Here is a 13,924-nt window from a genome sequence, read left to right as displayed (position 1 = left end):
GTGGGGTGTGACATGCGATACTATTGCTGGTGAGGCGGTGCCAGGGCCGTCAACGTCGGCTCCGCATCAAGATGACGTAGATGAGGGAATTCCCATTCTCAGGGGCTTCCCTGAGGGGGTTTCCCTCTGGAGCAGTCGCGTGATGAGTCCCTCAAGCACGCCTTCGACCAGGTGAAAGTAATTGATAGTCAACAGCTCCAGCCTGGTGTTGCACTCACATACTCGTACTTTCCTATTATTAAAGAGCGGTTGTATCGAGTGATGCAGGACACTCAAACCAAAGAGAATACAACTCAGCTGTTAGTACCAAAGAGCCGTTGGGAAACACTTCCAGGCGGCTCACTATAATCCAATGGCTGGCCACTTAGGTCATGAAATGGCCCGTTTCTTTTGGCCGGGCATTCACGGGGACGTTCGCAAGTGGTGTGCGGCGTGCCATGAATGTCAGTTGGTAAATCCACTGGCCACCCCAAAAGCGCCATTGCACCCATTGCCATTTATCGAGATCCCCTTCGAGGGAATTGGCAAGGATCTCGTCGGGCCATTAGAACGGACTGCACGCGGACATTGCTTTGTATTAGTTCTGGTGGACTATGCAACATGATATCTGGAAGCAGTGTCCCTGCGCAACATCTCAGCATGTAGTGTTGCGGTGGCACTCTTCAAAATGATCTCCCGAGTGAGGATTTCCAAAGGAGATCCTCACTGATCAAGGCACAACATTCATGTCACGTACACTATGCGGACTATACAAATTATTAGGCATTAAGTCGATTCGCACAAGCGTTTATCACCCGCAAACCGACGGGTTGGTCGAACGATTTAATAAGACCTTAAAAAACATGATTCGTAAGTTCGTACACTAAGATGCTAAAGACTGGGATAACTGGCTTGAACCCCTGCTGTTTGCAGTACGAGAGGTCCCGCAAGCCTCCACCGGGTTTTCCCTGTTTGAGCTATTGTATGGGAGCTGGCTGCGTGGTGTGCTTGACGTCATACGGGAAGCTTGGGAGGAAGGACCTTCGAATAGTAAAAATCTAATTCAATACATTCTTGACCTTAGAGCAAAACTCCACACTTTGGGGCAGGTAACACAGGAGAATTTGCTCCTAGCGCAAGAACGTCAACGCCGACTGTACGACAGTGGCACTAGACTAAGGGAATTCGTACAGGGAGATAAAGTGCTTGTATTGCTGCCCACCTCGAGCTCCAAATTACTCGCCCACCTCGAGCTCCAAATTAAGTGGCAAGGACCCTTTGAGGTCACACGACGAGTCGGAGATCTCGATTATGAGGTTAGGCGAACAGATAGGAGAGGGGCACGTCAAACCTACCACCTCAACCTCCTCAAACCATGGAGGGAGGTGGTACCTGTAGCCTTGGCGATGGTAGTTCTGGAGAGGGCGAAGCTTGGGCCGGAGGTATTTCCCAAATCAAGTTCATTCACCCCGGTCCCTTGCAGAGACCACCTCTCGCTGTCGCAGCTTACAGATATTGCCAGGTTGCAAGCGGAGTTCACAGACATGTTTTCACTCTTACCCAGTCGCACGAACCTCATAGAGCACCACATTGAGACCACCTCGGGGGTGGTGGTTCGTAGCCACCCCTATCGTCTTCCTGAACACAAGATAAAGATTGTTCAGGAAGAATTAGAGGCAATGCTTGAAATGGGCGCAATACAAGAGTCGCACAGCGATTAGGCCAGCCCGGTAGTTTTGGTACCGAAGAGCAACGGCTCGATCCGCTTCTGTGTTGCCTACCGGAAAGTGAATGCGGTGTCCAAATTTTACGCTTATCCAATGCCGCGAATTGATGAGTTACTCGATTGGTTGGGCACGGCTCAATTTTACTCAACGCTGGACTTAACAAAGGGTTATTGGCAGATCCCTTTAACACCAATGTCCCAAGAAAAGACAGCTTTTTCCACACCGTTCGGATTACACTAATTTGTGACTCTTCTGTTCGGTTTATTCGGAGCCCCAGCCACATTTCAGCGCCTTATGGACAAGGTCCTCAGACCGCACACGGCATATGCCGCCGAATATCTAGATGACATCATCATTTACAGTAATAATTGGCAGCGACATATGCAACATCTGAGGGCTGTCCTGAGAGCCCTGAGACAGGCGGGACTCATGGCCAACCCGAAGAAGTGCGCAATTGGGCGGGTGGAAGTTAGGTATCTGGGGTTCCACTTGGGTCACAGGCAGGTGCGTCCACAGGTTGACAAAACCACAGCGATCGCAGCCTGCCTGGCGCCCAAGACCAAAAAGGGGGTAAGGCAGTTTTTGGGGCTGGCTGGCTACTACCGAAGGTTTGTGCCTAGTTATTCTGATGTCACCAGCCCGCTGACTGACCTTACTAAAAAGGGGGCTCCCGATCCGGTCCAGTGGACAGAGTCGTGCCAACAGGCCTTCCTTAAGATAAAGTCCGCACTGTGTGGGGGGCCACTTTTACATGCACCTGATTTCTATCTCCCCTTTATTTTGCAGACTGATGCATCTGACAGGGGGCTGGGCACGGTGCTCTTGCAGGAGGTGGGAGGGGAGGAACGGCCAGTGCTATTTATTAGTCGCAAGCTCTCCTTCAGGGAGACAAAATATAGTACCTTCGAGAAGGAGTGTCTTGCGATTATGTGGGCTGTTCTGACCCTCCGCTACTACCTGCTGGGGCGAGCCTTCACCCTCTGTTTTCCGATCACGCTCCTCTGCAGTGGTTCCACCGCATGAAGGATACTAACATGCGGATCACCCGTTGGTATCTGGCTCTCCAGCCCTTTAAATTCAAGATGGTCCACAGACCGGGGGCGCAGATGGTTGTGGCTGACTTTCTCTCCAGAAATGGGGAGGGTGGGGGGGAGTAGGCAGGCTGGATGTTGCCCCGGCCTGAGTCAGCGGTGGGGGCATGTGGCATGGGGGGCGTCGTCATGTGTCAGTCTGCGGGAGAGAGAGAGCGGTAAGGCTCGTCTCCTGGTTCATAATCATCTCTAACACCTGTCTCTCATTATAGTGATGGCAGAGGGATACTTAAAAGGCATGCCAGAGCATCAGAGAGGGAGAGAGTGACCAGAAAGCTACAGCAGTCAGAGCTTCTGAGAGTGTGACATTTATGTTTATAACGACGGTTACCGTCGTATGTGTGTGTGAAAAACAGCAAATTAATGAGACTAACCTTGAATCTGCTTCGTTGTCTCCTGACTCCTCCATTGCCCAAACTAAGAGATCTACTACATCCACCTTTTGGAGTGGCCCAGTCAGTGCCCAGACCTTAAACCAATAGAGATGGTGTGGATTGACCTCAAGAGAGCCGTTCACACCAGACATCCTAAGAATATGGCTGAGCTGAATTAGTTCTGTATGGAAGAATGGTCCAAAATTTCTTTTGAAAGTTGTGCAGGTCTAATCCTCAGCTACCGGAAATGCTTGGTTGAAGATATTGCTGCCAAAGGAGGATAAACCAGTTATTAAATCCAAAGATTCATTTACTTCTTCAACAGCACTGTGAATGTTTAATGGGATGTGTTCAATAAAGACATGACATTTTATAAATTGTTTGTGTTGTTAGCTTAAGAACATTGCGCTTGTCTATATTTGTGACTTTGATGAAGATGTGATCACATTTTATGACCAATTAATGCAGAAAACCAGCTAATTCCAAAGGGTTCACATACTTTTTCTTGCCACTGTATGCAAAAATAATTGCTGTGAATGTGACAGAACATGGTGAAACAGTCATGGCTAATGGTAAATGTCCCAAAGTTTACCACAAGGGGGCAGAAAGAAATAATTCTGAAAGGCCTGTACATGTGAAAATTAGAAATTAACCCTTGATTTTGTTTCTCTCTTCGTATGTGTGGAAAAACTATGCACAGTCAGCAGTGAAAAATGCATAAGTTTGGAAACAAAACTGTGAAATGATAGTGGATGGGGACCAGGGACAGTGTAACTCTGAAACACTGTTGTTAAGATTGGTGGTTGGAAGCCTGACAAAATTTGACCCCTTCAAACAGTGCTGATTAGGGTATATGGATATTTGTTAAACCCTCCCTAAATGCAACTCCAGGATTTGATCACATTTTGCATGTACCAGCCACCATCAAGATGGTGTCCAGTCACCCTCTGCCCTCCCACTGAGCTCCACATCATGTGTCTCTCTCTGCCAGGATACAATGGCTGTACAAAGGTCCTTTGGCACAGTGGGACAATATTATCCAAAGAGCCAATATCTTTTACTCTTGCCTCTGAGCTCCTAGTAAGCAATCAGACAAAAGATGGTATAAAGCCCTGATTAAATGAATCCCAAACCATCCATTTGAATCTCATCTTGCAAATTCACATCTCAGCAAACTAGAGAAAAGGCCATAAAATTAATACCATAAAACTTATGAAGTTCTCAAAGGTATAAGAAGGCAATATCATGATGTAGGATTAGGAACTTTTTTTTTTAAATTATTCATAGCTCTGTAATATCATTTTCCGGCACCCAGTTATTTCACATGATTAATGTTAAGAGACTTATATTATTGTACTGTTTATTTTATTTATTTTTTCCATTCCTTGGTTTGGCTTTTAGCCTTGTACATGCATGGGTATATGTTTGATTTTAATATCTGAATAATGAGTATATTTAATAGTGTAATTAATAATATAATAACATAGAGTATTATAGTCTTCTCAGAATGAACATCTAAAATTTAGGCTATCTGTTGATAGTTTCAGTTTTATCAGGGAAAGACTTTGTGTCAGCCAGTCCACACTGCATACAACTGTGCCAGTGAGAGCAGTTTACTCTTCCCAATTTCCAGCCTGTGGGAAAATATGCAGTATAGCCACTTATTGATTCAGCTCTGCTAGCCCTAGAACAACCAATAAAATATCCAGTCCAATACAAAAGTCTGTTATTGCGCTACACATTTCCCCCTCTTTTCCTCTCTTCAGATACCATTGACATATCCCCTCTTCGCTTTCACTGGTTTATTTCCTTCCATTTTCAAGCTGTGATTTACCACTTAATTATCAATCATTCCAATTAGAATTTTGCCATGTTTGCCAAGTGCCATGTTAAACTGTTTGTGAGGGGGTAAATTAATTTGACATTAACCATAACTTGGAGCATATGCATAGACTTACATCCAAGCACTGGCAAATCTTATCTGCTGCACATGCAAACACCTTTGTTGACAATCCAAATGACAGCCATGTTTATTCATAATTAATCATTAAAATGACTAATTTGGTAGGTCAGAGATTGGACATCAACACTTACATGACTAACTAGGGGAAGCAGTGTCTAATTAATCTCCAAATTGACTCTGAGCTCCGTGCCAGAGCACCTGTGCTGCAAACATACCATGTGCCATTTTTCACCAAATTGTCTCAGTCAACATGCATTGAAATTAAACTGAAACATGATCATTCACATTTCCTAATATGAAGTCTAATGCTGTGAAATGCGTCTACTATCTAATAACACAGCTGAGCATGCTAATTAAATATGGACAGAGATAATGAGATTCTAATGATTTCACTGTTCATTCTCTAATTACTAGCCTCATTTTGTTTTGGAGAGAAACAGAGCCATACAATTGTGTAAGAACAAGCACCTTTAATGGCATAGGCAATCCTGCGATCAAAATGCACTAATAACTCTATAAGGAAATTATAAAACTATCTTTGGTTTGACGCAGATATTTCATAGTGTGGATCAAGTCATAGAGATTTCATTCAAATGCAAGATGATAGTAACAAGGCAAAGACAAATACCTTTTTCAACAATAATATTACCTCAAATAAAAGAAATAATACAAATACATAATAAGGCTGCTTCCATGCAACTGTTGTCAATGAAAACAATTACTCTCTAAAGCAATAGGAGCTTGTTTGGAAAATGTGGTTGATATTTAGAAGACATATTGACAACAAACCTAGTAGTAATTAGACATTTACTTCAACTTAAAATGTAATCTGCTATTATGTGTGTTGAATTTGCAGTTTTTTTTTTTAATTATTATTATTTATTTTGTTTACATAACGTATATATTCTTTATATTATGCTGGTTGTAGATGGCTTCATAAAAGAGGAAGATACAGTCGCTTGTTCAGCTGTATAAGGAAAGACTACAAACTTTACTGAAACATCGCCTTCTGTTGGATGTCTGCTCAGAGCAGAATACACTAGTAACTGCTTGAATATTTTATTTTTCTGAGTAATTGCTGAAAGAAAGCATTAGTCATGTGTTATATGGTTGTAACATTTGACAACAGAAAAAAAAAATCCCGTAATAGTAGGATTTATTTGCTTTTACAAAAAGTGAGAGTAGCTATCTTACAGTGGTTATAAAAGGATTGCTGTACATTTCTATGTGTCTGATGTCAGGGTCAGGACTTAGACAAGAAAGACAGTTACAAAGGTAAATTGAGAGAGAGTGATTAAACTGTTATCTATATTGAATACAAAAAATGTGATCATTATTTAGACGTGACACAAACTAAAACTACATGGCTTTGTCTGACAGGTTACCATGCTGTGCAATAGTCCCAATCATTGATCCTAAATGAATAAAAAAACCTAGCAATTTCCCTCATGTATGACAAATCTCCTGTTTAATGTAAGAACTGTAAAATGCTGCTATGTACGCAGAATTGCTATTTTACCGAAATACAGCTATGTTACGGAATTGTTTTACCATTAGCAGTCAATAGAGGGCACCAAACTCGGACAAAGAAGGAAAAAATGTAGGCTTACTTTATACTTTACAACAGTCCACACAGAGGCGCAAAAACCATATATGCAAGGTAAGCAACACACAGGGGCTCACCAAAACTCTGAATTGTCTTCTATATAATGGAGTTTTAAAGGAACAGTTCACCCAAAAATATTACAATTCTCTCATAATTTACTCACCCTCATGCCATCCCAGGTGTGTATGACTTTCTTTCTTCTGCTGATCACAAATAAAGATTTTTAGAAGAATATCTCAGCTCAGTACAATGCAAGTGAATGGTGACCAAAAGCTCCAAAAAAATAAAATAAAATAAAATAAAAACACACATAAAAACATGATAAAAGTAATCCATAAGACCACAAAGATAAGTTGTTTAAACCATGTCTTCTGAAGTGATTTAATCGATTTTGGGTGAGAACAGATGAAAATATAACTAATTTTCACTATAAATCTTGATAAAGCCTGATTTCAATTTTTAGCTTCAAAGTTTTGGTCACCATTCACTTGCACTGTATGGACCTACAGACCTGAGATATTTTTCTAAAAATCTTAAATTGTGTTATGCAGAAACAAAGGAAGTCATACACATCTGGGATGGCATGAGGGTGAGCTAAAGATGAGAGAATTTTCATTTTTGGGTGAACTATCCCTTTTATTCATTATAATTTAATATAACTCCCATCATGATTTCAAGCTCGATTACACTTTCTAGTGCTTGAGGCATGCGCAGAGCACTAGATGGTGCTATAGGAAGTGTAATCAAGATTGAAAATATGATCGGCAAGGAGACTGCTATCAAGATGTACAGTGAAAAAGGAGTTATATTTTGATCTGTTCTCACCCAAAACCAGCCGCGGGCCGTGCATTTTAAGTCTAGGCCTTCAGTGCGATTCATGCCATTAAGAAAACACAGTTTCACAATGAATACATTACGTGGCAGTCAACTAATAATACCAACTGACATTTTAAAAACACGCCCATGCACGAAAGCCAGAACCAAGGAGGTCTAATACCAAGAAAAAGCTCTCTTAATAATATTTGCGATTTAAATTTAGCTTGCAATAAATTTTGTTTCGTCAGGGTACACGGTTACTTTTCAAAACTTGATCTGACACTGAATGCTCAAGCAGCCTAATTTACACTTAGAAAACTCCTGATGTTGTTATAACAATGCAAAAAGCACTTACCAAGTTACTTGAAGTGAAAATCAGCCCTCCTTTCCTGTTTAATAAATTAAGCAATCACAAAGTCATGCAGAACATCTCAGGTTTTTAAATCCATAAGGATCTCTTTCTCAATGGTAATGTGGCAGTGACAGCCGAATCGTCAGCATCTTGCGCTCTTCGCTTTCAAATTACGTACATCACTTAAAGCATGATTGCGTCACTCAAGGCCAGCTAGAAGGCCTGGACTGGGACATATCCTTAAGACCACACCCACCAAGAACAAATAAATCAATCTGATTGGCTGATGAATCTGACCTATTCACATACACTGTTGAGGGATTCTGTGGAAATTCAGGGTGGAGCTCAGACTCACGCGCTGCTTCGGGCATGCGATTTGTGAAACAGTTGTCACACTTTGCTTGTAAACATTGAGGAATAAATTCTGATTGGATAAACTTTTTGTTTTTTGCTATTCGTTTGTAGATGAATTAGGAGTGGAAAGCGATTGAAAATACACTATATGACCAAAAGTTTGTGGACACCCCCTTCTAATAAACGAATTTGGTTACTCCATTAAATCCAGTAAAGAAAAATCTTAATGTTTCTTTATGTAATGGCTTTGGCTTTGTGTGCTTCCAAATTTGTGGCAACTGTTTGTGGATAGCCCTTTTCTGTTCCAGCATGACAATGCCCCTGTAAACAAAGTGAGGTCCATAAAGAAATGGTTTACTGTGTCTGGCGTGGAAGAAATTGACTGGCCTGCACAAAGCCCAGACCTGAACCCCACTGATCACTTTTGGGGTGAACTGGAACAGCAACTGTAAGTCAGGCCCCATCGACCAACATCAGTTCTTGACCTCACTGATAGCCTTGTGTCTGAATGAGAGCAAATCCCTGCAGCCATGTTACAACATATAGTATAGTGGAAAGCCTTCCCAAAAGAGTGGAAGCTGTTATTACAGCAAAGGGGGAAATTGATGCCTAAGGTTTTGAAATCAAATGTTCATCAAGCATATATGGTATCCACAAACTTTTGGCCATATAGTGTACATAGGCAAAAAGGTCAATGAGAATGAAAGGATGAAAAAATATTTATTTATTAGGCATGTATGGACCTACAAAGTTGAGATATTCTTCTAAAAATCTTTGTTTGTGTTCTGCAGAAGAAAGAAAGTCATACACATCTGGGATGGCATGAGGGTGAGTAAATAATGAGAGAATTAAAATTTTTGGGTGAACTATCCTTTTAAGTGCAGATTCAAACAGTAAATTCAGTGTTCAGGCAAACAAAGTATTTAACAAGATTCAATGTTTGCTTTTGAAGTGGCTTGTTTATTTTTTTTACTCAGAACCCCAAATACTTCACAAAAACTGTTGTCAAATTAAAAATCAATTAGATTTTATGTGTCAAGTGTAATTATTTTATGATGTAATAAAGCATATCAACATTAAATCACTTTATCTATTAAACAGGTACATTTTTAATATGATTTGACTTCTGTTCTGCCCCCTACCTCTGATACCAGTCTACCAGATCCTCCCCTTTCAAAATCTATCCAATCATATTCTTTAAAATCACATGGATTCTTATCCCTGCACTCTTTAAATCCCCCTCTGCTCTGGTCTGCAACTTTACACTTGAGATAAAGAGTACAACTTATTGTGTTGAAAATATCAGATTCTTTCTATGCTTTTTATTAAATACTGAACATACAGAAGTAACTATGGTTGAGCAATATGTCGGTAAATGGAAAATGACTTCAAGTGACAATTTTGATGAATACATGAAAGCTGTAGGTAAGTCAAAAGTAGAATATATGCTGTAAGATTAGGTGTGAATTCAGATTTTATGTTGAAAATTAATTTTAATTTGGCTTTTGTAATACAAATTTTGTCCAGTAGTAATACAATCATGCACCTGACTGGATAGTGCTGCAGTATCCGTGTTACAAAATTACAAAAAGGTACGTCAAGCAAACATGTATGTGTACACAGGTGCTGGTTTTGCCTCTCGGCAAATGGCAAACCTGGCAAAACCCAGTTTGACGATTGCTGTGGATGACCAGGGGTTCATCTCTATGAAAGCTGTCACTACTTTCAAGACCCTGGAAATTAAATTCAAATTAGATGAAGAATTTGACGAGACAACAGCAGATGACAGGAAAGTGAGGGTAAGGGCATACTTTTTTTGATTATAAATGAAATTATTTTAAAAAATGTATTAATTGTTCATTATTTCTTAAGCAATAATTATGTTTTCTTCATTTTCATTCATTCCATTATTCTCCACTTCAGACTACCATGAGCCTTGTAGACGGTAAACTTACTCAAAAGCAGTCCTGGGAGGGCAAGACCACAATAATCGAAAGAGAGATTCAAGACTCAAAAATGATAGCGGTATGCGTACAAATGATCTTTTATTAACACTTTATTGACACTGGTGGTACACCAAGCTACTGGATATGGAAACATTTTACGTATTTTAAAATGACTTGAGAATTTTCCCCAATCATTATTTTTATTAGTAAACTATCTCTTGTTGAGTGTTCATTAGGCTTTAAAGTGTTACTGCCTTTGTTAAGAGTGCTACTTATCTCTCTTTCTTGCTCTCTCGCATTCATCTCTACAGAAATGCACCATGGAAGATGTGGTCGCCATCAGGACGTACGAGAAAGATGCATGACTGGACGCATGACCTCTGTGCTTTAAGAAAGATTAAAGAGCTCATTCGATTTTAATATGGTTGCATTAAACTGCTCTTAATATTTGTTACAATAAATTTTTAGTTACTAAAAAACTTTTTTAGCTTTATAAAAACAACATTAATAAACCAAAAATTAAAAAGGGGCCTTGGATGTATTTTTTCTTTTCCGATATGAGCATTGAATATGTGACAGAAGATAATAATTGTATGAAAAATAATTAGGCTACATTAAATAACTAGTTCAGTAAGTTAACATAATTAATAAATATATACTAATACATACTAAAGTAGAAGTTTGCAAACAGAGCCTGTCATAAAGGTAATCACCAAGATCACTAGGGCAGGAGTCCAATCCAGTACAGTTCTACTTGTTCAGTTTAGAACTTAGATGTAAATGCTGATTTCAGTTCTTTTAAAGAGACAGTTCAACACCCCCCCCCCCCTCCCCCCCCACACACACACACAGACCCATATGACTTTATTTCTTCTGTTGAACAAAAATGGAGATTGAAAGACAGACTGTAAGCCTCAGTCACCATTGACTTTCATTGTATGGAAAAAATATGTTTGCTTTTGTGTTCTAGGACAGTCACATGAGTTTGGAACAAAATGGGGCTGAGTGAGTGATGATTTTGGGGTGAACTATACCTTTAACTGACTTTTCTCAGTTTTCTCAAAACCAATATGCACCACTGGATCTTACCTTGATTAGAGTCTACAGTCAGTATAATTTAGAATAGCCATTACCAGATTATCAGTATGCAGCATGTTAGGAGATGAGTGCTGCATAAAAAGCCTGAATTCTTCAGATGTGAGAAAAAAATTAACAATGCATGATTATGTTCACTGCAGTGTTGTAGAAAAAACAATAACCAAAAACCTGTCTTTCAAAGTGAAAGGATTTCTCATTAATCTGTGATCTACTACAACTAAATCTAAAACTAAAATCAGCTTAAATTCTTCTCTAATGATATGTAAGCAGCCATGGCAAGACGCTTGCCATCCAATAGCAATCATAAAAAGATATCGTCTGACCACCATTCACCACCTCCCAATGCCCAAGTGAACATGTGATGTTTTAATCCTCAGCAGTCCTCAGTCTTGAGTAGTCTAGTTCACAATGGGTTCCTAAAACTAATAACCTCAATACCACAGGATTAGCACTACTTTAGCAGTTGGAGGGGAGCTGTGGTGGCTTATCATGAGCTCTTTCCAAATTTCTTCTAAAATATACATTCCTCCTTTGTGACTGTAATCTTGCTGAGTATTATAAAACAATTTATATTAAAACATATGGTATTATAAGGGGGGTTTGGTTTGTTTGCAAAGATTAAAATGTAATCACTGGAATCAATAGAATATTCTGGGAAGCAATATTCCGGGTTCGATACAAGTTAAGCTCAATTGACAGCATTTGTGGCATAATGTTGATTACCACAAAAAATTATTTTGACTCGTCCCTTTTCTTTAAAAAAGCAAAAATCTAAGTTACAGTGAGGCATTTACAATGGAAGTTAATGGGGCCAATTTGTGGAGGGTTTAAAGGCAGAAATGTGAAGCTTATAATTTTATATAAGCACTTACATTAATTCTTCTGTTAAAACTTGAGCTGTTATTTTGTTTAAATCATAATTCTTAGTCATTTTAGGGTTTCAAGGTTTGTTGACATCACGTTGTCATGGCAATGAAGTTGTAAAATTGGATATAACTTTATATAGAAAAGGTTAGTTAACCATTTTATCACACTGAAATCATGTTAACACGCATATTGTTTATGTCTTGTGTCTTTACTTTTGAAACAGTGAGTATTTTAATGTTTACGGAGTCGTCCATTTTCAATTCCATAGTAAGTGCCTCACTGTAACCCATATTTTTGCTTTTTTTTTTTAAAGAAAAGGAGTGACGAGTCTAAATAATTATTTGTGCTAATCAATATTATGCAATATTTTATTGAACCCGGAATATTCCTTTAAAGGTGCACACAGTAATTTTTTCTCATTAAAAAGTTTAACTCCTAAAGACATTATTTAAATTTTGCAATATATGTAGGAAATCATGACCACTCACATTAAAAGGAAGACTCCAGTCATAACAATAACCTTATAAAAGCTGTTTTATTCTACATGGAGAGTGTCCGCACATTGGGGCTGCCATGTTAAAATCACACGATCAGCCGAATACTACTCGCTTAATCTCAGTAACTGTCCTATTATGTGACACTTTCACTCATTGATTAAAGTAATCATGGCTGACTGTTTATACTAAAATTCTCCAATGGCATCTGAAACTGAAAACTATTGTTGTTAAATGATGTTGCAACCAAGCCGCTAGGTGTTACTGTAAGTCCAAAATGACACAAGAAAAAAGTTACTGAGTTCACATTTAAGGTATATTTTTGAAAATTTGAGAATAGCATTCTTTAACAAGAAGCAGCAAGTATAATGTGAAGACAGAGAAGTCATTGGCAGGTGCTTATTGGAGTCACCAAGTCAAAAACTCACATGGGCTAATGATGGTCTCTTTTGGCTTCAGGGAGCACCAAACCTCAAAATTGTAACAAGCCTATTTTACAACAGCAGCAACAACAAAAAGAAAAACAAGAAAAGCAACAATAAGAATAGGCCTCAGTCAGAAATATATCAAATGATGTAAGCTTTAAAGCCATGAGACAGATTAGAGTCTAAGAGGTTGAAGCCCTGAATTGTCTCTGAATACCCTATTGTTTTCAGACTCTACTTATGAGGAACACCCTTTAAGAATGTCCTTGAATTTTTACAACAGCTTAAAATTAGAGGGAATTCAGGAAAACTTCATAACTCCACAGCAGGAAGTTGGGGATGTACTGCTTGGTTAAGGATTCCAATTAGTCTATAATCCTGGGTTGTAACCACCATAGACATTGAGGGGGCACAAGTCCAACCCTAATATTCAGAATACTAGTCAGTCAATATGGGGTTTTCAAAAAACGATTGAAATATTTGGTTCCTCCAAATTTTGTTACATCCTTGCTATGATCTATTAATTATTAAGAGTTATCCATTGCTGTTAGTGGAATTTATGAGAACAATCCTCTAAAAAAAAACCTAATTTTATCTTCAACTTTCTTCCACTGAAACCATTGTTATAGTACATACATATAAGTGATAGACCGATATTATAAAAACAGCTTATGCTATATTTATCAGAAGCACATTGTGATGAGGAGGAGGGCCGGGCCGGGCCGTGAGGACACACGCCCAGCCCTGAATCGGGCTAATCAGCCGGGAGGGGGATAAAGAGGATCCGGAGGCACCAGTTTGAGAGAGAGAGAGAGCCACATGTGGCCGCTGT

At 39.3% G+C, this 13,924-nt stretch overlaps 1 protein-coding gene across 1 annotated transcript; it reads left to right on the top strand.

Annotated features, from left to right (window-relative positions):
* Window positions 1-9,539: 9,539 nt before the first annotated feature.
* LOC127454092 (fatty acid-binding protein, adipocyte-like) lies at window positions 9,540-10,732 on the top strand. Its single transcript, XM_051721048.1, has 4 exons — window positions 9,540-9,687; window positions 9,886-10,061; window positions 10,186-10,287; window positions 10,520-10,732. Exons 1-4 carry the CDS (start codon window positions 9,615-9,617, stop codon window positions 10,571-10,573), a joined length of 405 nt encoding a protein of 134 aa, XP_051577008.1. The 5' UTR covers window positions 9,540-9,614; the 3' UTR covers window positions 10,574-10,732.
* The last annotated feature ends 3,192 nt before the right edge of the window (window positions 10,733-13,924 follow it).

The sequence above is a fragment of the Myxocyprinus asiaticus genome, chromosome 16, assembly GCF_019703515.2.
Source record: "Myxocyprinus asiaticus isolate MX2 ecotype Aquarium Trade chromosome 16, UBuf_Myxa_2, whole genome shotgun sequence".
Lineage (NCBI taxonomy): Eukaryota > Metazoa > Chordata > Actinopteri > Cypriniformes > Catostomidae > Myxocyprinus > Myxocyprinus asiaticus.
Note: the sequence above shows the minus strand (reverse complement) of the source record. Positions and strands in the feature narration are given on the sequence as shown.

What these genes read in the sequence shown, in the direction of transcription:
- LOC127454092 (XM_051721048.1), top strand. Translation starts at nt 9,615, where the DNA reads ATGGTTGAGCAATATGTCGGTAAATGGAAAATGACTTCAAGTGACAAT. An exon ending in TGAATACATGAAAGCTGTAG is followed by an intron (nt 9,688 to 9,885) that starts GTAAGTCAAAAG and finishes ATGTGTACACAG; the next exon opens with GTGCTGGTTTTGCCTCTCGG. An exon ending in CAGATGACAGGAAAGTGAGG is followed by an intron (nt 10,062 to 10,185) that starts GTAAGGGCATAC and finishes TCTCCACTTCAG; the next exon opens with ACTACCATGAGCCTTGTAGA.